At 40.3% G+C, this 26292-nt stretch overlaps 1 protein-coding gene and 1 long non-coding RNA gene across 2 annotated transcripts in view; one reads left to right on the forward strand and one right to left on the reverse strand.

The window, feature by feature from the left end:
* The window catches only part of LOC144989353 (uncharacterized), a 166464-nt gene that overhangs the window by 38246 nt on the left and 101926 nt on the right, over positions 1–26292 (forward strand). The window lies entirely within an intron of this gene.
* The window catches only part of mpped1 (metallophosphoesterase domain containing 1), an 87743-nt gene continuing 63348 nt past the window's right edge, over positions 1898–26292 (reverse strand). The window contains exons 5-7 of the mRNA XM_011490983.4: positions 13879–13994; positions 7001–7114; positions 1898–4344 (exon numbers count right to left, since the gene is read on the reverse strand). Of these exons, the coding sequence (XP_011489285.1) occupies positions 4226–4344; positions 7001–7114; positions 13879–13994 (349 nt within the window). The 3' untranslated portion in view covers positions 1898–4225. The remainder of the gene's footprint in view (positions 4345–7000; positions 7115–13878; positions 13995–26292) is intronic.

Genomic DNA, 26292 nt, shown 5'->3' on the forward strand with positions numbered 1-26292 from the left:
CTTCCTTTTAGCCAACCTCTTCCTCTGGACGCATTCCTGTACTTCCTCATTCCACCACCAAGTCTCTTTACCGTCTTTCCTCTTTCCAGATGACACACCTAGCACCTTCCTACCTGTCTCCCTTATAATCTCTGCTGTAGTTTCCCAGTCATCTGGAAGCTCATCCTGACCACCCAGGACCTGTCTCAATCTCTGCCTAAATTCCTCACAAGTTTCTTCATTCTGTAGCTTCCACCACTTGGTTTTTTTTTCTGTTTTCCCTCTCTTCTTCTTCCTGACCTCCAGAGTCATCTTACACACCACCATGCGGTGCTGTCTGGCTACACTCTCTCCTACCACCACTTTGCAGTCATTAACCTCTCTCAAATGACCTCGTCTACATAGGATGTAGTCCATCTGAGTGCTACTACCTCCACTTCTGTATGTCACTCTATGTTCCTCTCTCTTCTGGAAGTAAGTGTTGACTACAGCCATTTCCATCCTCTTTGCAAAGTCCACCACCATCTGTCCCTCCAGATTCCTTTCCTTCACACCAAACCTGCCCATCACCTCCTCATCACCTCTGTTGCCCTCACCAACATGTCCATTAAAGTCTGCTCCAATAACAACTCTCTCTCCTCTGCGAAAACTCTCTATGACCTCATCCAACTCACTCCAGAATCTCTCCTTCACTTCTAACTCACAGCCAACCTGTGGCGCATACCCACTGACTACATTCACCATCACCCCTTCAATTTCTAACTTTAGGCTCATCATCCTGAGACTCTTTTTCACCTCTAGAACACTGTCTACAAACTCCCCCTTCAGAATCACTCCTACCCCGTTTCTCTTCCTATCAACACCATGATAGAACAGTTTGTATCCTCCTCCAATACTACGTGCCTTGCTGCCCTTCCACCTTGTCTCCTGCACACACAGTACATCTACCTTCCTTCTCTCCATCATGTCTGCCAGCTCTCTGCCTTTCCCTGTCATTGTGCCAACGTTAAGAGTCCCTATTCTCAACCTATGTTCCTGCCTTTTCCCTTCTCTCTCTGGCCATGGACCCTTCTGCCTCCCCTCTTTCTTCGACCAACACTAATCAAATTTCCACCGACACCCTGTAGGTTAACAGCATCGGTGGCGGTCGTTGTTAACCCGGGCCTTGACCGATCCGGTATGTCTAAAGTGTTGTGGATGATTCGCATGGTTATTTTGGCAATTTTTACGCCGGATGCCCTTCCTGACGCAACCCTCTCTATTTATCCGGGCTTGGGACCGGCACAGAAGTAACTGGCTTGCAACCCCTGTGGCTAGATTAAATAACCAAAAAAATGTACTTCTAAAAAAAATCCACCAGCCAATCAAAATCCTCACTGAGAAGTACGGGACATGATTGACATGCAGAACGACCAATCGGAAATCCTCTGAAACATACGCCACTGCACATGCGTGTTTAAATTCACTGAGCGCAAATTCTGTCTGTCATCAGAAAGTCGCTTTCTGCCCCGTGGCATGTCAAGTCCCCGACAGAAGACCACTCCGGACAACCGGAGTGTTTATTGAAGCCGCCCCGCTTGTGTCATCCTGCTATCGACTCTGCAGTTTTCTCCCGATGCGCTTCGTACGGAGCCATCAGCGCCTTTGAAATGCCATGCCAAGCTGTAATACTAACTACGCAAATACTGTTTCCATAAAAGTGTGAACACTACTACTCTGCTTTCTTTTACCCATGTGGAATAATTAAAGCATCAACCTGCTGTGTTGAATACTGATGTTTCAGAATCAGAAGTAAAGCAGTAAAATGCCACTCTGGGAAACATCTTTACATATTTTTTATATCTGATAGAAATCAAAGAGCGATGTGGTCCTGAAGCATATTCATACAAACATTTTTGAAAAGAAAATGCTCAGAGAATTGTTTTGTTCACCTTTTACTTTTTACATAGAAACTGCTTTTGTTTACAGTCATCAAATAATGGTAAGCAGAAAAAAAACACAACTTTATAAACATTGAACATTCTAATGAATCAAAGATCAAGCAAACTGTAACAACCCCCAATGCCTGAATACAAACTTTCTGTCAAAGCATAGCAGTTGATTTAAACGCTCACAGATTTTTGTGGTATGACAAAGAACATTTTACAAACACCAACTTGGAAATATTAAACTACCGCTTTAATTCACTTTAAATAGAAAAATCCACTGTCTGTGTGCAAAACCGCACACACCGGTCCATCTCAGTGAATTAATGGTTATCACTACGTTGATTTATTGTATTTATTGAGTTTAAAAAGTAAAAACATATATACAAGGTATCACTACCATGAATGAGTAAAATGTGTGGTATGAAGGAAACTTGAACATTAACAGAAAAAAAAGACGTCTGAGTCTGCATTTGTTAGACTGAATAAAGGTGGGAACCCAATGGGTGTGTCCAAATCCGAAGGCTGCATCCTTCAATGGCCATGGCTTTCCCGGGCGAAGTTGGCAGGGTCCTTTGTTGAGCGGGTAGGCCGGATGTTATTGGCTGTGACCTTGGACGAGTCTAGCTTTTCAATAATTCTAGCCGTTACATCTGCAAATGTCCTGTTACCTAGCAAGCGTGAGTCCTAAACAGAGAGGAGTAGTGAACCAGGCATGGAACTCAAAATTTTCTTGGCTTATTTAATCCGACTTTTATTCTTGGAGTTAATCGTTGCATCCCTGCCTTAACAATAAAAATGTCAAACACAAGTTGTGTTGAATTTAAGGGTTTATCATTGTTTTATGACATAACACCAGACTTAGTATAAGCCAATTGCAAAGTTATAATAATTTTTATTTTTTATTTTTTCGTATTGTAATTTCTATAAAGGTTTTCCATAATCCGGGTTAGCTTCATATCAACATTTTTTTAAATTAAAGACTTTGTTGTAATAATACAAGAGGATATGTCTATCTAAAACAAAACTGCAACCCAACAATTGAGGTTTGAACCGAACTGTGGGGAAAGTGAATCGTTGTCCAAACAATACCACAACCTAACTACCTCAAGTAGAATCTTGAAGCAAAGTCAATCACAAGAAGCTCAAAGCAACAATAAATGGCAAGAGCAAATCTTTTTTTTTTTACTTTCCTTGGGCACAGCCCACGTTCACAACAACAAAAGATTTAATGTCTTGCATACATAACATTGTTATAACAAAGAAGTCTACCAAGAAACAAATGAATTTGGCATGCATTCACATCTATAGCTTCTTTTTTTCCCCATTTTACAATCTTTTAACAAGTGGTGTCTTGATCAAAGCATCATTCATTTTTTATTTTAAAATAATTTTTTGTGAGTTAGTTTGCAATCTCAGGTTTTTGCTTTTATTCACTGATTGTCTTTGGCCTGAGAGGTGTAAAACGTGTTTCATTATAGTGCTGCCCTTTTATAGTTCAAGACGATCTTACAATCTAGCCAGAGCTGCAACTTAGCTTTTGGAGGAAGAAATGACAGGAATAAAAAAATAAGGCAATGGGCTGGACAAACTTTTCTGTGCCCTTCTTTCTGCTAGCTTTAAGGCTCACCTGGACTGGAAAGGAGCTGTAAGTGAGTGACGTAAACAAATCTGACACTTCAGCACAGCTTCACAAACTCCCATTAATCTAAATACCTTATTTAACATGCTGTAGGCTAATAACAGGGAAGAAGATCCAAAGCACAAGAGAATCAAAAAAAACTTGATTGGCTAGAGTTTTAAATCAATAAAGTTGTGCTGAAAAACAGTAATCTGAAATTCTCTTGACATTGTGTTTACAACATTTTTATGACTTCTTTAACCCTTGTGCTATCTTAGATGACCCCACCCTTACTTTGACGTGTTATTCCTACCATGACAAAGGTGGATAAAGGTGCAAAGATTTCATGTAATCCATGGACACCAGTGAAGATCACAAATCATTGAAGAAAAAAGGTTCAGAGCACTGTCTAGTGGGTCTAGATGAGCCAACTCCCAATGTTAAAGTGGCTAGGATAGCATAAGGGTTACATACTGTTCTAGCAGCATTAGATTGCCAATACTGCAAAAGACAAAACAAACACACAAAAGTTTATTTATATGTACATCATAGGAAATACTGAAAGTCTGACAGTCTCCAGACTCCACAAGGATGATCTGTCCAGGGAAGCGGCACATTTGTGAAACACCTCAGTTTTTCCTCCCTTAATCTTTCAGATGCCTTACTGGGCTTCTTTCACAACAACTCTATGTTCCTCTGGTCATGTGGTCCTAGGGTTAGGAAGGTCAAAGACAATAGGTGGGTTCATGGGCAGAAAGTTGACGGTGCAAGTTGAGGCATTGACGAATGTAGTGGTGCCATCTGACATCATGCCATAACCTAAAGAAAAAAAAAGTAGCTTTATTACTTAGTGAAGTTATTTAGGATCAAAGGGTTAACTTACTTTTTTTTTTTTAAATTTTGAAGAGAAAAAGGTATGCCATTCTACTTTGTTTCACAAATATAAGAATTTAAAGAGCAACAAGTTTGCCCTTAATGTACATCATGTAAAAATGTACAGGTCATAAATAGGCCAAACTTTGAAAAATTTCATGGTAATTTGTTTTTCTTGTGAACATTTTTCTGTATCAAGCATTGACATGTAAAACGTATGTGAGAAACTACATGCAAGATAAAAATGACCAATGAAATTAATACAGTTTAGCGGGATCCAGTTTCTCATGCCTATAGGGTTTGCATACACTGAGAATTTTTAAGATTAACAGGTCACAAGGAAGCAAATGAGTCCTTTTGACATGACAGCTGGATATTTTTTTTCGCATGGGTTACAGCCAATCACAGGAACCATTTGGCGTATTAACCCCCTAAGTCTCCTCCTAATGCTGAGTGCCAAGCAGGGGAAAAAATTCATTTTCTGATACGCCTGATGGTGGTTTTAAATCTCAGAAAGTGGGCAATCCACCACTAAGGTACTGAGCACAAACATAGCAAAAAAGGTTTCCCTATTTCTTTACCACAAAGTAAAATATTTTAATTTCTTAACATAGCAAGATTATAACTCTGTGAAAAAACTCTTCAGTTACAGGTTGAGCTGGGATGACGAGTTTGTCTACAGTTGACTACCGTATTTTCCGGACTATAAGTTGCTCCGGAGTATAAGTCGCACTGGCCCAAAAATGCATTATAAAGTAGAAAAAAACACAGATAAGTCGCACTGGACTATAAGTCGCATTTTGACAGGAAGTTTATTTGACAAAATCTGGGACCAAGAACTAATAACTTCCACAACCTCATATGACACAATCATAGCAGACTGTTTATCTCATAATTTCACAGTAATTCTTTCTCATATTTATTTATTCCTTTCATGAAACATCATTGACCAACTAATACTCTGTTCTCATCCTGTATTTGTAGAAACAGTTGTCATTTTTATTGCATTTCTGAATCTATGAAATCATTGGAAAATAGAATATTATATTTTTAGCCTTCAAGAGCTTACTGTAAAAAAAGTTTGCTGATTCTCTGAGTCACTTAACATACTCTTAACACTTAACATACCTCATCCATCAAATTGACCCAGGAACATCATCTCTGTTCCTCACAAATGAACATAACAGGAAGGTTAACAATGCATTTATTTTAATTTATTTCTAATATAAGTCGCTGCGGAGTACAAGTCGCACCCCTTGCCAAACTATGAAAAAAAGGGCGACTTATAGTCCGGAAAATACGGTAAATGTCTCTCTCTTCCCTCTAAAGTGCCAGAAAGGCTGTCTAGTATTGACATGTTTTAGGCACAAAGTTGGGGACACAGTATTTTACAATGCTCTATTAGACCTTTAGAAACTTCAGAACAAAGTCACGCTTCCATGCTAGGTTACCCATCCAGATGGATCCCGTCCACTGATTTGCCATGGAAATGTTTCTTGTGTTGTGCCTCATTTGTGGTTGTTTTTCTAATTTTAAGACCTTGCACAGATGTTATCGTTTCTTCTTGATTTAAAACTGTAGACTCGTTCATAGTTGCTTTAATCCGAGATCAAATCTGCATGATAGACGTTCATGATGAAGTAAAAGATGAAAATGAAAGCAGTGATACCTGCCAGAAAAGGTGTTGGCAAAAAGCAGCTGTGGATTGAAATCAAACTTTAAGACCTTTTCCTTTTCATCATTTTGAAATCTATGTTTACGAACATTTTTACATACAAATAGTTCTGCATAACTTAAAAACTGTTTAAGAATAAGAATACCGTATTTTCCGGACTATAAGTCGCCCTTTTTTTCATAGTTTGACAAGGGGTGCGACTTATACTCCGCAGCGACTTATATTAGAAATAAATTGAAATAAATACATTGTTAACCCTCCTGTTATGTTCATTTGTGAGGAACAGAGATGATGTTCCTGGCTAAATTTGATGTATAAAGGTATGTTAAGTGTTAAGAGTATGTTAAGTGACTCAGAGAATCAGCAAACTTTTTTTACAGTAAGATCTTGAAGGCTAACAACATAATATTCTATTTTCCAATGATTTCATAGATTCAGAAATGCAATAAAAATGAGAACTGTTTCTACAAATACAGGATGAAAACAGAGTATTAGTTGGCCAATGATGCTTCATGAAAGGAATTAATAAATAAGTATGACAAAGAATTACTGTGAAATTATGAGATAAACAGTCTGTTATGATTGTGTCATATCAGGTTGTGCAAGTTATAAGTTCTTGGTCTCAGATTTTGTCAAATAAATTTCCCGTCAAAATGCGACTTATAGTCCAGTGCGACTTATCTGTGTTTTTTTCTACTTTATAATGCATTTTTGGGCTGGTGCGACTTATACTCCGGAGCGACTTATAGTCCGGAAAATACGGTAATATGGAAAACTGGATAATCTTTTTTAGAGGTAAAGACCTAGTTGTGTATAATTATATTTAAGGAATTATAATTGGATGTTGTTTTCCAAGAAACATTAGCTAAAAATGTAACAGCTTTTTTAAAAGGGTTTTAAAGCCCAAAAAAAAACTATTTTACGCACCTTCATGTATGTGTCCAAACACATGCAGTTTAGGTTGAACTCTCCTCTGGACTGTGTTCAGGAGTTCCATGCATCCAACACGTTGCATCTTTTTGGGGACCCAGTCCAGAAAACCTGCACAAGGTGAAACCCATCATAGGCACAGCTAAGATGATTGTACATCATTGGACAGATTGAACAGGATGAAACTGCAACATTTTACTCTTAACTCGTTAGCTTAATCAGAAACAGATGCTTTTGTAATGGCTAAGTCAGAACTCCAGAATGACACAGACTCAGCTGGAAAAGATAGAAATTTATTGGCTCGAAGATAAATAATTGGGGAGCTGAGAAGACATCTGGATCTTCCTAACCAGAGGCAACGGAGACACTACAAGAAAGAGAAGATTTTAGCTATAGCAAGTGCCACAAAGCTGCAGCCCCCTTTAACAGATGTGAAGGGTACTAGGGGTTCCAGACAAACAATTCACAACTGACTCCTCATCTTTGACTTGAATGATAGACCACCGTTTCAGGTGACTCCTCTGATGCCAGGACACCACTGTGAATGTTTGCAGGGAAGAACATGTGACCAGGACAATGCAGCAATGGTTTATGGTATTGTTCACTGATGAGTGTCGGGTCACCGGTTAAATTGAGTGATACCCCAGGGTCATCATGGTCCCCAGGGTTTGCTTTAATGGAGAAGGTCTGGGCAGGCATCATGAGTCAACGCAAAATCTATTTAGTTATTGTATATGGCCCAGTCACTTCATGTTTTTATCTCGGTCATCAAATAACCATCATCATCCCCCAATTCATCAGAACCCCCCGACCTTTCTGTTCATGAATGATAATGTTCCATATGGTGCCACAATTGTCACAGCTTGACTTCGGGAAGTGGGAAAGTAGCCACGAGGGGGCCCAGGCCAGGGTTTCGATGTGCCAGTTCCATGCCCGGATAAATCCATGGGGTTGTGTCAGGAAGGGCATCTAACCAAAAAAAATTGCCAAACCAAATATACATATCAGACCTATTATATCTATACCAGTTCGGTCAAGGCCCGGGTTAACAGCAACGGCCATCGGTGCTGTCCACCGACAGAGTGCTGGTGGAAATTAGATTACTGTTGGTGAAAGAAGGAGAGCAGGTACGTGTGTTTGTGGGAAGAGAGAGAAGAGGAAAGTCACTACTGTTGGACTGAGAGTAAGGACTTTGAATGTTGGAACTATGAAAGGAAACGGTAGAGAGTTAGTTTACATGATGCAGAGGAAGAAGGTAGAACGTTGGATGAGGTGATAGGCAAGTTTGGAGAGGAACGTAGAAGAACAGATGGTGGTTGATTTAGCAAAAAAGTTGGAAATGGTTTCAGTGAATACGTTCTTTGAGAAGAGGCAGGAACAAAGGGTGACCTGAGAGTGGAGGTAGAAGAACACAGATAGACTACCGCTAGTGTAGATGATATAATCTGAAGGAGATCAGTGGTAGGTGCGACTGTTTCCAGACAGCATAGGATAGTGGTATGTAGGATGACTCTAGTGATTAAGAGGATAAAGAAAGAACGGGCAAAAGCAAAGAAGAGGACAAACTGTTGGAAGCTGAAAAGGGAAAAATGTTGCATAGCTGTTGAGTCATGCAACAGTCATTCAAAAGAATAAGAAGAGGAACCAATTTGCGTCTTTGGCAATGTGTTTCTGTGACAGTTGAATAAGCAAAATAGCTTTTAACAAGGGTCGTAAAGCAGCCAGTGAGGCGGGAAGAGTTAGTGTTGCCGGTGTCCTGTCTTTTTACCCTGATGGCACAGGTTAAGACATGAGCACAGGTTAAGAAACTCCTTACATTACAAACATTCATTGTTCATTGATAATCTTGTCTGATAAATACACCCCTTCCTTGCTAAATTATGTATTTTTTTAACCTGCTCTCTTTCAAGGAATTTTAAAAAATGTATTATCTTTTTTTTTTTTTTTTTTTTTTTTTTTTACAGTACAACAACTATTTTTGTTTAAGGGGACTTTTTCATTGATGGGAGACATGTGTCTTGATGGAGATGAAGGAGAATGCAAAATTGTTTTTTTATTCGCAAATCGTCACACAAGGAAATAACTTGAAAAATATCATTAAATTTGCAGATGACACTACAGTTATTGGTTTCATCAGACCGTGATGAGGCTGCCTACAGGGAGGAGGTGGATTGTCTGACAGTGTTGTGACACCAACAATCTGGCACTCAATCCAAAGAAAACAAAGAAGCTCATTATGGACTTCAGGAGGAATGCTGACCCACACACACCCATCCACATCAAAGGGGGGATGGCGCTGGCGCTGAAATTTGAGGACGGCTTTAAGTTCCTGGTAGTCCACATCTCACAGGATCTCACCTGGACAACTGGATGCTCCAAGCTGGTAGAGAAGGCTCACTAACACCTCTTCTATTTGAGGACTTTGAGGAAAAACCACCTGTCCTCAAACAGCCTGGTAAACTTTTACAGCTACACCATCGAGAGCATCCTGTTCAACTGTATCCCAGTTTGGTTTGGGAGCTGCTCTAATGCAGACCAGAAGGCACTGCAGAAGGTGGTGAAACTTGCCCAGCACAATACTTCCTGGCATAAAGGACATCTACAGGAAGCGATGTCTGAAAGGCTAGGGAAAATCAACAAAGACTTCAGCCACCCAGCACACCGACTCTTGACCCCAAAACCCTCTGGAAGGTGTTACAGGACTCTCCAAACTGAACCACCAGGTTCCGGAACAGACTCTACCCCACAGCTGTTTTACTTTTGAACTCTGCCTCCTGACAACTGAATCAAACAACACCCCTGGGCAGAGAACATGAACAAAAGTCAACATCAAGTCAACACATGGACTCAGTCACCACTTACACTACCTGCACTTTATCTGTTAAATTTTAAACTATCAATTATTCACACTGTAAATATTTGTTAATGCCTGCCATTACTATTTGTCCTACAATGTGCATTTGTGTTTATAGTACATTTATATTACTAAAGCACTCTGGATGGTTGGAAACTGCATTTTGTTGCTGTACTTGAGACATGTACAATGACGAAGTAGAATTCTTATTCTATTCTGTTGCCTCTTAACAGTACAAATGTTGATCTTGATTTCTTCAATTATTCGTTTAAGTGGATGTTTCATGGACTCGTGTAGTTTTGAAGTCTCTTTACGACTGGTTGTGCCGCTTAAATGGTGCAGCGTTTTAGTTTGCTTTAAATGGTTGTACATCAAGTTTTAAAGCAAAGCTCTTTGTTTCTGGTTGTTTGACGGCACACTTAACAATAGAGTGTAAACACAAAGCTATCAAAGAAAGCAGCAACATAAAATAATGATCAATCAATGTTGCACACAGACCTCACAGTAAGTGTGACAAGGATGAAGCAGGGGGTGTGCATGATTTAGTAGGTGCACTGCCAAGAGGGATGCTACAGATGCTGAGTCAATAAAACTATCAAGTCACAGGAATAAATTGGTGAGGAGCTTGCGGCTTTATGCTTCCTGCTGTTGCTTCCACTGCAGAGAAGCAGTAATGACAACAATACACCTGAAAATAAATAGCAAAACAAGGAAAGAGGGGAAAAAAAACGTAACAAAAATTTCTTATTATTTTAGAGCTAATTATAAAATGAACTGCTTGAGAAAACAATGGAAAAGCTATAAAAGTAAATTTTAGTCACTAAATTTTAAAGCAATGTTTTAAAATTAAAAAGTACTTGAAGAAAAATCTGAAACTAAAAAAACGATAAAAATAAAAAACAGCTATTTTTTTCCCCGACTATGTTCTTTTAATTGAGTTAATTTCAGTATATTGTCAGAAAACAGGTGCTTTTTTCCATCACTTTGGCAAAGTCTGCCATTATGGGCTCGGGTATTTTGCTCGCATTTCTTTTTTGGTCAAATCTTGTTTTTTTTTAAGTTCAGTCTATTTCATTCATGTTTAGTTTTCACGTCTCCCTCCACCGTCAAACGTCAGTCCCTGCCAGCATGTCATGCATTAGTAGTCTGGTGTGGCTGCTCCATATGCCACTAGCTTACAAGCAGATAGCAGGAGACACTTGGCTAAGCTGAATGGAAAATAAATGGTTGTGTTTGGAAGCGAGACGCAGACACAGAAATCAATCACACACAGTTGCATGAACAGCACAGCTGCAGTGGGAGACGAAGTGTGAAAATGTGTTGGATGGAAAAGAGTTTGTGTTAGAGACAGGATGTCAGCCAGCTTATGGACTAGCATCTGTGCTAAGCCTTGTACAAGGTTGGCATTATGTATGGCAGCTGAAAGGTGTTTTCTAAAAAACCTGCAGCAACCTGGTGGTAAACTGTGTGCTGAATAATCCACGTGTTTGGATTTGTCTCACTTCTTATGTGTCCTTTACTAAATGGCTCATGAGCATCTTTCCTAATTCTGTCACATGTTTGAAGACAACCTGAGAATGTTTCAGATACAGTTATAGTAAATATGAATCATTCATTTGTTCATTAAGCATCTTTAATGGAACACTGGGATATGCAAAAACTAACAGCAAGAAATAAAAGCACATAAGAAAACTACCAGTAAACAGATAAGAAAAGCACATGACATTACAATACAGCAGAAAACTGGATTAAAAATAAAGGTAACAGTGAGAGTTTGTATGGGCAGACTAATTTCAAAAATGGGATTACAAATTGGCCTTGAAAAGTGATAGTCAATGGTGCTAATGTAGAGAGGGAGAGCATTCCAGATTTGAGAGCAGAGTGGCTAAAAGCGCTGATCCCCAGGGGGGTGAGATGAGGATGGTAACATGGTAACAAAACAACATGGTAACAAAACAACATGAAGGGGCTTAAATTCTATTCTAGATTTGCCTGACAACTAGTAAAGTTCCTGAAGGATAGGAGTGGACAAAAAGTATGTGAATCTGACAGAGTGAAGTTAAATGAACTAAGTGATGCCAGAAAGGTGGGTGTGAGGAAGGCCAATGAAAAAGTGACTATGGACTAGGCCATAGTGTGAAATGGTGTCAAACATGGCGCTCAGGTTAAGGAGAATGAGGGTGGTGAATAGACGGAAATTCAGTTGCCATGAGGAGGTCATCGATCAAACTCTGGTGGAGGGAGATAGTCAGGGATTTTTTTGCATCTTCCATTTTCTGACAATTTAGCAACCGTTGATCTATTCTCTCCAAGATGCTTTGTTATTGTATATTGGCTCATTTCAATCTGGTTTAGGTCTAAAGTCTAGGCCCCGTCTCCTTTGACAGCTCTTTGGTCCTGGTCACGTCAGAGAGTAAAAGTCCGACTTCTTAAGGGTGTGGACAGGTGTCTTTTAAACAGACAACCAGTTCATCAGGTGACATGAATGCCAGGAGAAAGTGGAGGATAGAAGAACATCCTAAAGAAGAAGTAATTGGTCTGTGACTGACTCATTTATTTGTGGGAGCTAGACACATTTTCTGCCCCATTATACTAATAATTTCTCTAAAAATCAAACAATGGGATTTCCTGGATTCGGTTTTTTAAATTCTGTCTCTTGCAGTGGAAGTGCTTCTGTGATGAACAGACCAAATTCTTTTTTTTGGACACTCAAAATACTTTGAAAATGTAAACTTTCACTATGCACCTTGCCCTCTGCTGGCCTTGCATTGAATGAAGTTATACAATATTTTAATTAAAAGTCAAATGTTTGCGGGAACCCACACTAATCTCCTCCACAGTCTTTTGTTTGAAAAATTCATCTTCCTTTTATTTCTGGGAAACACATATGCAACGTTACCTGTGTATTTCCTCTCCCATCCTTTAGTTATTTGAGCAATGATCTGAAGTTCATTAGCAGTCAGCTATCCCTGGAGAGGGGAAACGTTGTAACTGTGTGTCTGGTTTCACCATTAACTATATAAGAGAAATGAACCAATTTAGCATGATCCTACGTGTAGAATATAGCTTACATCTGGCTCCAACAAATGAAGTCAGTTTATTTGCCATTTTTGGCCATATGGATGCGACAATGTTGGAACCAGTGGGCATCAGTAAGCAGTGATTGTTCTAAGTTGATTTGAGTCAACATTTCTACCACTCTCACCAATCAGGAGAGGGGTTGTTGGAAGTCCATCCCTCTATCACTTAAAAGCTTTCATGGGAGAATCTGTCAAACATTTTAAACATGATGATGTTTTTTAATGGTATAGGCTTAAAAACTAAGTTATGTTGTGTACGGAGGCTTTAATTAGAATGATTGGCTCTCAAAAGACACAATAAGAGGACAAACAAAGCTTGAAGTACAACACATAAATTACTAACATATAAAACAAAGACTCTTGAATATGATCAGAGTTTTAAACAATAAGGAATCTAAACAGCAAAATGAGTGGACATTTGGAACAGGAGAGAGAAATTGATATATGGGCCAGGAAAAACAACTGAAGTTGGAATAACAGAGGTATATGCTTTGATCTGAGAGGAAAATACATATCCAGATGGTTTTTGTGAGGATACTATACATGTAGAAGCAAAAAAATGAATTACCAAGTGGTCCTCTACATCTGTGTTTAGCATTTGTAGGTTAACATAAACACATGTTCAAAATAAAGTGTTACAAGTATGTTGCAGTTAGTATGTAAATCCAGCCTAAGCTCCACCCTAAGCTGCTCTTTTGCTATCTGATATATTTTTAATTAATGACCTGATTACAAAACAAATTTTGCTAAATTTAGCGTCCTTTTGTAATTTGAAATTTGTAGTCAATATTCATTCCAGCAGATGATGCCAGAGCCAAATAAGTGGCAAGTTCTAGCAAACAATTTCCTTTTTTTCATCTGAGACTTGGTTGCATGGGTAAATATGACTTTCATTTAAAAGCCTTTATTTGCAAGAGTGTGTGGTGAAATGACTCTCTCACCCAGTGGGGGGCAGTGCGTGACCAGAATATCTGTGTTGTCTGGGATCTGGTTCCACTTGTCCAGAAGAGCCTGACCTCTGGGTAGGTTGAAGCCCCAGCCGTAGTACCACGGTTGCCTGCAGATAGACCAAACACATTTGACGTTTTGGTCAACACCTTTTCAGAATCACTCAGTACAACATTTAGATGCACAGTTGATTTGTGATGGTCTCCCTGCGCCTTAACATAAAATGCATGGGGTGTAATTACAGAATATAAAACACTGAGGGCAACGTTACCTACGAAAATTTGAACAGAAAAAAACAGGCAACTTTTACAACAGAGCATGAAAACAAGAATTGCTGCTTTCTGTTTTTGTAATTTGCCTCATCTGTCAATACAAAAGTATTTCCTAACAAATATTTGTGTACTCTTGTGTAGTTTTTGAACTATCAGAACATGTGTACAATGTTTTGTATTAATAGTTCATAATAACATGTTTATTGAACAGTATTTTAGTCTCAAAATACTATGTATGTATGTATGTTTTGCAGACCACATGTTTTTTACACTTTTGCAGCTGTATTTATTTAATATTTATTTCTTTATTTAATAAGAATCTCATTTTTGATAATAATTTTTCATAATAATTTTAGTAATATTTTTAATTATCTAATATAAATGTAATTTGTGATGTCCTTTATTGATGTTATATTATATAGATTATTTCTGAATGTCGTGTTGCTGACACAGATAAATGAAATTTCCCCATTGTTTAATATGGATTAATAAAGTCATCTATCCATCTATCCATGTATGTATGTATGTATGTATGTATGTATGTATGTATGTATGTATGTATGTATGTATGTATGTATGTATGTATGTATGTATGTATGTATGTATGTATGTATGTATGTATGTATGTATGTATGTATGTATGTATGTATGTATGTATGTATGTATGTATGTATGTATGTATACAACTGGTATGTCTCCAGTTTCTCATGTTCCTTCTTCCTGATATTTCCATTGCTTGGCACTGCCACATCCACCACAACGGCTTTCCTCTGTTCTTTATCCACCACTACAATGTCTGGTTGGTTCGCCATTACCATCCTATCAGTCTGGATCTGGAAGTACCACAGGATCTTTGCCCTCTCATTCTCAATCACCTTTGGAGGGGTTTCCAGTCCATATTCTGCACACGTTTCTGTATATTATTCCAACCACTTGATTGTGGTGCTCCATGTATGCTTTACCTGCCAGCATCTTACACCCTGCAGGTATGTGCTGGATTGTTTCAGGCGCCTCTTTGCACAGCTTACACCTTGGGTCTTGTCTGGTGTGGCAGATCTGAGCCTCTATCACTCTGGTGATAAGGGCTTGTTCCTGAGCTGCCAGAATTAGCGCTTTAGTGCTGTCCTTTAGGGCAGCCCTTTCTGGCCATTGGTAGGACTTCTTGCTATCAGCCACTTCAGGTATGGTCCGGTGGTACATCCCATGCAGGGGTTTGTCCTCACATGAGGATCTATCCTTCAGCACTGCATCCTCTGCTCTCCATTGCCTGAGATATTCACTGAGCACACTGTCAGTTGGGGCCTTGACCTTGATATATTCATGGATTTTGGATGTTTCATGGTGGATAGTGGCTTCCACACTCACTAGTCCTCAGGCCTTGCGGCTAGCATACAGTCTCAGGGTGCTGGATTTGGGATGGAACCTTCCATGAACGGTGAGGAGCTTTTGTGTCTTAACATGTTCTGTATGTCCTCCTTTGGCCATCTTATTATTCCTGCAGGGTGTCTGATGACTGGCAGTGCGTAGCTGTGTATTGCCCGGGTCTAGTTCTTGCCATGGAGCTGGCTTCTCAGGACACTCGTTGCAGGTATTTGGCTGTTGCAGCTTTCCTTGCTGTCTGCTCCAGGTTGCCATTTCCAAGGTACTTGTAACTGTCCTCATTGTCTGGCTACATTTATCGAGCCCAAATGACATTCCAATGTCAGTACTGTAGATCCTGGTGGTGTGGATCAGGGAGTCAATGTCTGGCTCGCAGGTGACTGATGTTGGCCCCATTTCTGAGTCGGTATCCGTAGCCATTCCTGTTGATTATTTGGCTCACACAATGCAGAACAGCGGTGGGGAAAGAGCGTCACCTTGGTATATCCCACATTTGATGGACACTTGTGCAAGTGGCTTGCCATTGGCTTCAAGGGTGATTTTTACAGCTTCATCAGCTTCCATGAAGGTTCTTAGAGTCCTTTTAATGTTGTACAGCTCCAAGCATTCAGTGATCCACACATGTGGCATTGAGTCATAGGCTTTCTTGTTATCAATCCAGGCTGTGCACAAGTTGGTGTGTCGTGACCTGCAGTCTTGAGCGACTGTTCTGTCAACCAGGAGTTGGTGTTTGGCTCCTCTGAAGTCTCTACCAATGCCCTTCTGTGTGTTGCTCATGTATTGATCCATCTGCCTATTTATCTTGGTTGCAATGATGTCTGGCATGAGCTTCCATGTTGTGGAGAGATCCTTTAAGGGATCCTTCTGGATCAGGATCGTTAGCCCTTCTGTTAGCCATTCGGAGTGAGTCTTATCTCTTAGCAGCTGGTTCATTTGTGCTGCCAGGCGCTCGTGGAGTGCGGTGAGTTTCTTTAGCCAGTAGGCATGTGTCATGTCAGGGCCCGGAGCTGTCCAGTTCTTCATACATGAGACTCTTTCTTGGATGTCTGCCATTATGATGGTTACTGGATTCTGTTCAGGGAGGCTGCCATGTTATTTTCTCAGAGAGCTCAGCCATTGGGCATTGCTGTTATGTGCTGTCTCTTTCTTTTCCAGAACTGTTCAGTTTCCAGTCTTGGTGGGTCTGCTTGGCTGTTTTGACCCTGCCACTGAGCGTACACTTTTGCAGGTTGAGTTGCGAAGAGCCTGTTTATTCGTCTGGCTTCATTGTCTCTTGTGTACCTCTTTAGGCGGCTGCTCAAGGCCAGGAGCCTTTGTTTGGCAGTTTCCATTGCTTCATGTATGGGAATCTAGCTGTATCTCCTAGGTACTTTCTTTTTTCATTGCACCTCTTTGAGCCTCAATCAGCTGACTCACATTTCTCCGAGCTGCCTTGATTTTGGCTTCTAACCGTTCCTTCCATGGCGAGTATTGTTTTCTCCCATGGTTGCCCTTATGGCAAAGCATCTCAAGGATCGCTGATGCTGAAGTGTAAACCAGTTCATTGATTTCTGTGATTATTGTGGTAGGAATTGCCCTCAATGCTTCATTCACAGTTTCCAGAAGACATTCAACTTAACCGTTGTAGCTGGTGTCAGGGTTGCCTGGTGTGCATTCGAGACACGATCTTGTCTTTCAGGTAAGCCGTCTCGCTCAGCGTATCTGTGGTTGCTGTGGCTGTGTACTCAAGATCGGGGTTGGGGTGTGGTATACCCTCCTGGCCTGGTGTTCTGGCTCTGTGTGTTTTTTTCTTTCTTAGCCATATCCTTCCATCTCAAACACCATCTCAGAACTTTTCAGGTCACAAAACCTAAGTCAAAATTTCTGTATTCAGCCAGAATATTATCTAAACATTTTTTGAATGACTCCTTCTTTTTTTTGGGGTGTGTGTGTGTGTGTGATGGGGGGGGGGGGGTGTAAATGTTAAATGGCACACAGTGCTTTTCTAGCTTATTCAAGGCTCAAACACTATTGTCACAGTCCCTCTCCCTCCCTCACACACACAACCATACACACAAAAGTGAGATTCATTCCTACGGTTTTCTATCTATCTATCTATGATATTTATCTATCTATCTTATTTTAAAATGTAAGAAACTGCAGCTCAGTGACATGGAATGTTGTCTTTTTTTTCAAAGCATTCAAAAAAAATGATCTAAACTATGGCGAAGAAAGATAAACTTACTTTTCATGATCATATTCATTGATGACACAATCAGTGACAAGATCAGAGACAAGAATAAATGAGAGAAAACCAAAGGGAGGAGGAGGAAAGTCTCTAGGAGTGGAGCTCTTTCTTCTGTGCAGTTGACTCAACCATGAGTGATAGAGAAGAAATTAACATGTCACTTACAATCTGTACTCCGATCTATCTTCTTCTAGTGCACACACAACGCACGTGTGCATCCGCGGGCGACAACTTCTGTCACTACTGACGTTCAACTTGCATTTTATAAATTGCTGAGTTCAGTCAGTTAAAAGGCCAGCTTTATCACCATACTGCTGCAAACATGTCATCATAGAGGAGAACTTTAGCTGAGAATATATGAAACTGCAGAGATGGGCTGCCCCTTTCAAAAACATGGTCATTCTCTTCTTTCTCCATAATTAAGAAAGCTAAAAAGGGTGACATGAGATTGGAGGCACAGAGATGCATGTTTACCCACCACAAGTCCTTTTAGTGTCAGAGCATGGGAGACCATGTATTTACAAGTGACTCAATGCCGTCCATGAACACACTGTTGATCAGAAATTCTCCCAATACACAAACACAGATTGTCTTGAGATCAAGTAAATAAGGATTGTTTTACATCTAGAATTAAAAAAAACACACAATTAAAAAAAAAAGTTTTCTAAACTACATGTAGAAAAATGAAACATTTTATGACACAATCCAGTCTTGGTGTTCAAAACCCCTGCTCAGCTAACAGTGTTATTGACATTGATATACTGTAAATGCATATGTGGATTATGGATGCAGATGATGAAATTTAATATGTATTACATACTGCCCCCAAACAGAGCTGGGGGGCTTTAATGGGCACAGTTAAATCTGATGATGAGCTGCATTTGGCTCCAGGGTCAGACATTGGACATGCCTTATGTAACATTTGTTTGAATTGTATTCTTAATAAGTAGAACTTTAATGACAGTCTTATCTAACAAATATATTGCAGAATATTTCATTTAAGAAATGTTATCAAATTGTTACCATAACAAAGTTATCATGTTGCTGCTACTTGATAACTTTGCCGGTGTTTGGGCTTCTGACAATAAAGAATATATCTGGTTAGGTAAAAGCAAGATGACACAGCAATAAAATAAAAATAAAAATAAAAAAACATTAATAGCCAAGCAACAAAGGTCTAGGGAAATTGATCCTGCAGGTTTAGATATTTTTTCTTTATCTCTCTTTGGATGCTTTCTCAAAATGAAAAAATAAGCATTTCTTTCTGTTCTATTTTTATTGTTCATGAATCTTGAACCTATTAGGTCTTCAGCTTATCTCATGTCTTCTTCATTAGAACCAGTGTAGACTAAAAGGTGACCACAAATATTAATTCATACATGTTTTTTATCTTTCCCAATTGTCCAGATGCAGTTTAATAAATCGCCACAGCTGCCCCAAAACCAGAGAGCAGGGAGGCATAGGGGGACAGAGAGCAGGGAGGCATAGGGGGACAGAGAGTGCAAGCTCCAGCCCAACCAGAAGAGATGCCCCACCCCCCGCCGGGAGGTACCAACGGGGGCCCCGTTGGTACCCCGTTGGTAATGAAAACCAAACAGAACGTTACAGAGGTCAACCGCCCTGCCACTGCAACACAGCCGTCTAGGGTTAGGCGATGTCCCTTAAACTGGCAGTTGACGATGTTTGCAGTAAACCATCGGGATGGACGATGATATCGTGGGGGGGGGGGGTACTTTTAAATTTTTCGTTATATAGTTATTATTCGTTATTTTGCTTTATTACTTCATTTATTTTATTTCCCAACTAATGACTCATCCGCGAGGATCCAGTATAAACTGAGGGTAGTGACCTTAACAAAAAAACAAACAATAATAACAAACAAAATAGAAAAGAAGAAGCTGCACTTGATTAGTCAAGTGGACCGGTGGACCGAGCGACCGTGTCTCTCAGCAGAGCAGACGCACTTTGTGTTTGAGGGGAAGGGAGGATGCTTTGTTACGTGCGCGCTATGTGTGGGAGACTTCGGACTGCGATCCGTCCCGCAGCTCTAGGTGAATGAGCTACTAAACTCAGGAGCACCGGGTCTCCCGGTAAAAGTGTGTGTTAGAGCTCGGACCTCCAGCTCACACAGCGGCTTTGAGGTGGTGTGTGAGCTTTTCAAAGCAGAAATATAGCTTAGTGCTTAGACACCGTTCAAACAACCATGTGGATTTGTGCTTCCAGTCAAGTCCCGACAAAATAAAGGCTAATGTTAATTCCCACATATTTACGTTCAGCCAAGCTGCAGATTGCAGCATTTCCCGCATGGATTTTATGTTCCTCAAAGGCTAAATGTTGTTAGCCCGTGTTAGCCTCTCTTAGCCCTGGCTTCTTCTGGCTCAAAAATCGGAAAAAAATTTATCTGGGCCCATGTACACGGTTGAATTCTAAACCCGACCATTGATCCGATAAAGATATTTTGCAAATGTAACCGTGGCTTATGGTGTTGACTCGCAGCGTGGCGGGGATGTGGCATCACGATGGTGTCTCTCCATCGTGATGTCAGTCAGCCATCACGATGGACAATGGTCTCGTCCATCAGCACAACCCAGCTGTCCCAGCAATTATAATAATGGATTGGATTTTTCTGCATTTGTCCAGACGCTTAAAGCACTTACAATGTATGTCCATTATTCATTCACTCCTCATTCATACTTGGTGATGGTAAACTACTGATGTAGCCACAGCTGCCCTGAGGCAGATTGACAGAGGCATGGCTGCCAGTATTTGCCAACGGCCCCTCAGACAATCACCGGGACATTCATACGCATTGGAGCAACATTGGAGGAAAGGAGGATAAAGTGTCTTCCCCAGGCACACAATCACAGTTGACTTGGGGGAGTGGGGACCGATCCTTCGGAGGACTGGTGACCTGCTCAACCACCTGAGGCACTGCTGCCCAAATATGATACCTTATAGCCACAGTCAGAACCTTCCATCAAACAGCAAGCAGGAGCTCTAAAGTAGAGAGGGCAGGATATTTTACACATAAATAAATTGTTTTAACAATCATCGAGTCTGAAAAAATGTCCAGCTCTCTCTAACGTTTAACACCTTATTCTGTAGACTTCCATTCCCACATTTAGGGGATTATCTCCAGAAAAGAACTGAGCAAAATAACTTTTTTCTTTTTTTAAGAAAGAAAATGAATGTTTAATATGCAGAGTAGAACAAGGCATTTCTCTTTAGAAATAGGGAACATTAATGATTTGCTTTGGAGTTTTAGAGTAAAAAAAGAATACTGGTGTCTGTGCAATCACAAACAGGCTGATTCCCCGGCTGACTGGAAACAGCTTACATAGCAGTTCTTCCATGATTCAAAAGACTCCCAATTTTTATTAATTACAAAACTCAAAACTTTTATACTTTCCCTAAAACAACAAATGATCTTACTTTGCAGAAAAACGCAGAGCACACTTGTGTATGTTTTCTAATTTATTTGCTTTGCTCGGCATGTGTGTCAATAACAGATGTAATTTGACTTGATCTCATTATCCGTCCTGCCATACCCTGCTATTCATACAATGTTCTATTAGCCAACAGCAGGTTGTCCGTAGGAAAAAACACCTTTTAAAATATTTTTTTTTTTAACTTGATCATTATCTACAGTGGAGCAAATAGGTACGTATTTACTTAGCCACCAATTGTGCAAGTTCTCCCACTTAAAAAAAAAACCCCAGCAGCACATCCACAAACTGGACCAACTAGGACTGAATACCTCCCTGTGCAACTGGCTGCTCAACTTTATGACAGGGAGACCATAAGCAGTTTGTGCCTGCAATAACACCTCCAGCACCATCACAATGAACATAGGGTCCCCCAAGGATGTGTGCTAAGCCCCCTTCTCTTCACTCTGCTGACTCATGATTGCACCTCAATATCCAACCTCTTCATCAAGTTTGCAGATGACACAACAGTGGTGGGTCTTGTCAATAACAATGAGGAGACAACCTGAGTGAGGTGAGCAGGCTGGCTCTGTGGTGCAAGGACAACAAGCCCCACCTGGATGTGGAGAAGACAAAGGAGATGGTTGTGGACTTCAGGAGAACTAACACCCAGCACGCTCCACTGATCACCAATGGTGCTGCTGTGGGAAAGGTGAGCTGCACCAAGTTCCTGGGGTGCACATCTCCGAAGACCTGCCTTGGAACCACAACACAGCATCACTGGCCAAGAAAGCCCAACAATGCCTGTTATTCCTACATAAACTGAAGAGGGCTAGAGCTCCTCCCCCCATCATGCATGCCATCGAGAGCGTCCTGACTAGCTGCATCACCGTGTGGTACGAAGCCTGCACCGCGTCCTGCCGCGTCTCTGCAGCACATTGTGAAAACAGCTGAAAAGATCATTGGTGTCCCTCTCACTGGTCTCTTGGACATTTACCAATCTCGCCTCACCTGCAAAGCCATCAGGATAACAGGTGACCCATCACATCCATCCCAGAGCCACTTCAGCCTGCTGCCATCAGGGAAGAGACTGCAAAGTCTCCAGGCCAGAACCAGCAGGTTCAAGGACAGTTTTCTTCACCAGACGATAAAGAAACTTAACTTCCTCTCTGCCCTACCCCGTCTGCCCCCACCCCCTGCTGCTGTGACCTTAAACTGAAAAGCTTTTCCACCAGCATCAGAACATCATCTTAGCCAAAGACTGCCATCACCCACTTGACTACTTACTGTTTCTTGGCACTGTTGTCACTTTTAACTGTTACTTTAACCCTTGTGCTATCCAAGGCACGTTAACATTGGGAGTTGGGTCATCCTATGACCCCACCTTTACATTAACATGTTATTCCTACCATGACAAAGGTGGATAAAGGTGGAGAGGACTTCATGTAATCCATGGACACCAGTGAGGTTCACAAATCATTGAAGAAAAAAGGTACAGCGCACTGTCTAGTGGGTCTAGATGACCCCACTCCCAACGTTAAAGTGCCAAAGATAGCACAAGGGTTACACAACCTGAATATAGATTACTGTCCTCATCTCAAATATACCTTTGAGGTAATCCAGAAAATTATTCTGGAGTTGGTGGGCGGAGTTCAATCTAAAAGGGTCCAGGCCTAGAGATCTGACTCTTTAAATCAAAATTGTTACCTTAAAATGGAATCCAGCTGCTTGCTTTGGCCCCTTTTATATTCTGTTTGATTAAAAATAGCAAGCCCCTCTACCACTTTGATTTTTACTTTTTGCATTGCTGTTGACGTGTTTTCTAGTTTAAATAATAAAAAAGTTCAACTTTTAATTTGTGTTCAGTGTCATATGTCTATTGTATGGACATTAGTCCTGTCCGACTAGTTTGACAGGTTCGACAAGAAAATATCGGCTATTACATAAAAAATCTGCAATAGCTGAATGATCTGTTTTATTATCTCCAATTGAAATTGTAATATTCAATTTAAATTTGATTAAAATTATTTATAAACTTAAATGAATTATTTTGTTAAATGCAAACAAATAGTAGTGTTGCTAAAACATTTTGTTTGTTAAACGTTTAAAAGACTTATTGTTAATTGCATAGTAAAATCTTATTAGGTGTAGCAAAAAAGAAGCATTTTTTACGGTAGAAAGTGATATTTTTATGTGTAATATTCATGTTGGCATAAGATGTTTTTTTTAAGCGCAACCAATGTCAATAATTCTTTCGTGTAAATCCAATCAAATCTTTTTTTTTCTCTAATGCTCAGACTTCAGTGGGCATATTTTCACTCGATGCCTTTTAAGAAAAACGTTTGTTAGCTAAAGTGGATGAACATTTTTTCTGCATAATAAACGGCCAAACTTTTTAAACTGGCATTGACTACATAAGAAGAAACACCTCATATCTGAAGCACAAAGAATTTGCACCCACTTGCTCAGAAGGCATCTGTGAATACTCAGTTTTTGCCTCCACTGAAAACAGCACATAGTTAATCCCATATCAGTTCTCCAAACAAGTGCTGCTGCTGCTGCCAGCTGCAGGCTGTACCTCCATCACTCCACCTTTCATTCACTTCATGCATCCATCTGTGAATAGACAGTATAAACTGTCAAATATGTTTGTTTGAGAAAATATTCCACCTCAAGGCTTGCATCAATTATCCACACACCTGGCAGCTTTCGGTCTCCTTAATGTTTTCTGTTTTCGTAGAAAAAAAGAGAATTCTTTCAGTGATGGAAGGAATGACTTTAGGGAGAGGAAGGAGAGTGGTGGAAAGCCAGACAAAGACATCGACGAAGATCAAGAAAGAAAGGGAAGGTGGGTGTATGAGAAAAAAAAAACAACCAGGAGAGACAAAGATGTAAAATGTGAAAGACGGTAATCATCTAGAAGGCAATATGTGAAGAATGAGTCCTATCTTTTTTCTCAGAAGTTGAATGTCATAAAATATTCATTAAGATTTGGTCTAGAGTGTACTGTAGGTTTGCTTCTATTGTCTGGAAAAACCTTAAATAGCAAATTTTTATCACGTAAATCCTTAACCCCGTCTACGACTACGGGGTCTTCCTCACGGCCCGCTGCTCTGAATTGTGATTGTTTGTGGATGTGGGGGAGGGGGTCCAAGAAAAGATAGAAGGCATTGATTATGATATTTGGATCGCTGGCACACCTTGCAGCTTGCCGACAACATGGAGGAAACTGATTAAAAGCAGAAACTCGTGAACATACCCTGAGGGTGTTACAGCCACCCAAACATGGCAAAAAGAAAGAGATGCTTGGCACCACGCACAGGTGAAACAAGGATGTCCCTAACAAATGCAAACACAATGGTCACACCTGTGGGAGTCTGATGTCATATTGTATAATACTCACAAGAAGTATCACAAATTGAGAGCAAAGTCATGATTGAAACTGCTTTAACATCTCCTGTACCAGAAAGGGCAAAAAATAAAAAAAGCACACTTCATGTGAGGGTTTCTATGATTCCATTCAATAGAAGACATCGAAACAATGCAAATTGTTATAACCACATCAGTAAAAAAAAGTAGATCTGCAAATTAATGAATTTACTATGACAGAGTATTAGGGCCATGATGAAATGAAACATTTTTAATTAATATACAAGAAAAATTTCATCAAATTATGAAAAAAAAGTTGAAATTCTATGAGAATAAACTTGTAAATTTATGAGTAAAAGTAAATATTTCATAAAAAATAAAGTTCATTCATTCATCTTCTTCCGTTTTATTCTCTTTCGGGGTCACGGGGCTCCCGGAGCCTATCCCAGCCACTTGTGGGCAAAGGCAGGGGACACCCTGGACAGGTTGAGAATTTCCGAGATTACAGTATAGAATTAAGAAAAATGGGAGAAAAAAAATAGCTTTGGTGTTTTACTGTGAGAGACATAGAGCGCATTGTAAATAGCCACTTCAGCTGTGGTTTTACAAATAAAGAAACTCTTACAGACAGTAAACATTGTATTATCATGAGAATCTGCAGGGAACCGGGCCCTTTTGACTTGCGGCTGGCAGTGTCGGCAGTACAGAAGTCCAAATGCATTATGGGATTTGGATTCCTATGATGAACTAAAGCCTTACGGCATTACCATAAATGGCTTCATTGATTGATTTCAACCAACTTTATTTCCAAAAAACATGTCTCTTTTCTGGAAAAATTAAGACTTTTTTTCTAAAAATTAATTGTTTACTCTTGTAATTTTTTTAAACACATATTTTTGAATAAAGTGCAGTTTGTGCACTAGATTTAGTTTTACATAGCAGAGTACAAAGGATTTTTTTTCTGGACATTTTTCTCGGCAAAAGGGATTTATGTCTTTGTCACAAACAGGCAGACGGCTGGTTCCAAGTGCGTTTTAGGTTTATTAGCACAGACAGGATGACGGGTGTCAAACACAGCTAAAAGTCCACAGAGCTAAAGCAACGTCAGGCAGGCAGAGGTCAGACAGGGCATCACAATACCAGGGAGCAGGCTTAGAATAGTCATAGTTCAGGTGTGGGTCGAGGCAGGCAGCAAGCAGACAGAGTGGGAAAAGGAGCAGGATCAGGAACACAAGAAGACAGACTGGGAGATAACGTTTGGTATGCAGGAAAAGTGGCACAAACAACACTTTGCACAGTGTGAGGCTCGGTGTGCTGGTAAAGTCTGATGTGAATGATTGACAATGAAAGTCAGAAAACCACCCTCGCAGACAGACGCATGGCAGTGTCGGTTCACCAGCGCCTCAGCCAGATCAATGACGCCTTTGAAACGCTGAAGGCTGCCAAGGGTACAGATCCTGCGTAACGCCATCAGCTACGTCCAGTGCCTGGAGGCGCTGCTGCAGCTGCGTCCTGTCCAGGCGGACCATATAACGCCGTTCCCCTGGCCGCTCTATCCAGTGTCTGAGAACTACGGCGGGGACTCGGGCACGTCCAGCCCTCACTCCAACCTCCTACCAAAATTTTACAACAGTCTGTTTCTTTTTTGTAGTTAGACCCGTGTTTTTTTGTTAGGGGCCAGAATATGACCTGTATTACCGTGGCCTTGAAGTGCCAATCATTCAATGCTAAAAC

This window comes from Oryzias latipes, chromosome 23 (genome assembly GCF_053564925.1).
Source record: "Oryzias latipes strain Hd-rR chromosome 23, Olatipes_Hd-rR_3.1".
NCBI lineage: Eukaryota > Metazoa > Chordata > Actinopteri > Beloniformes > Adrianichthyidae > Oryzias > Oryzias latipes.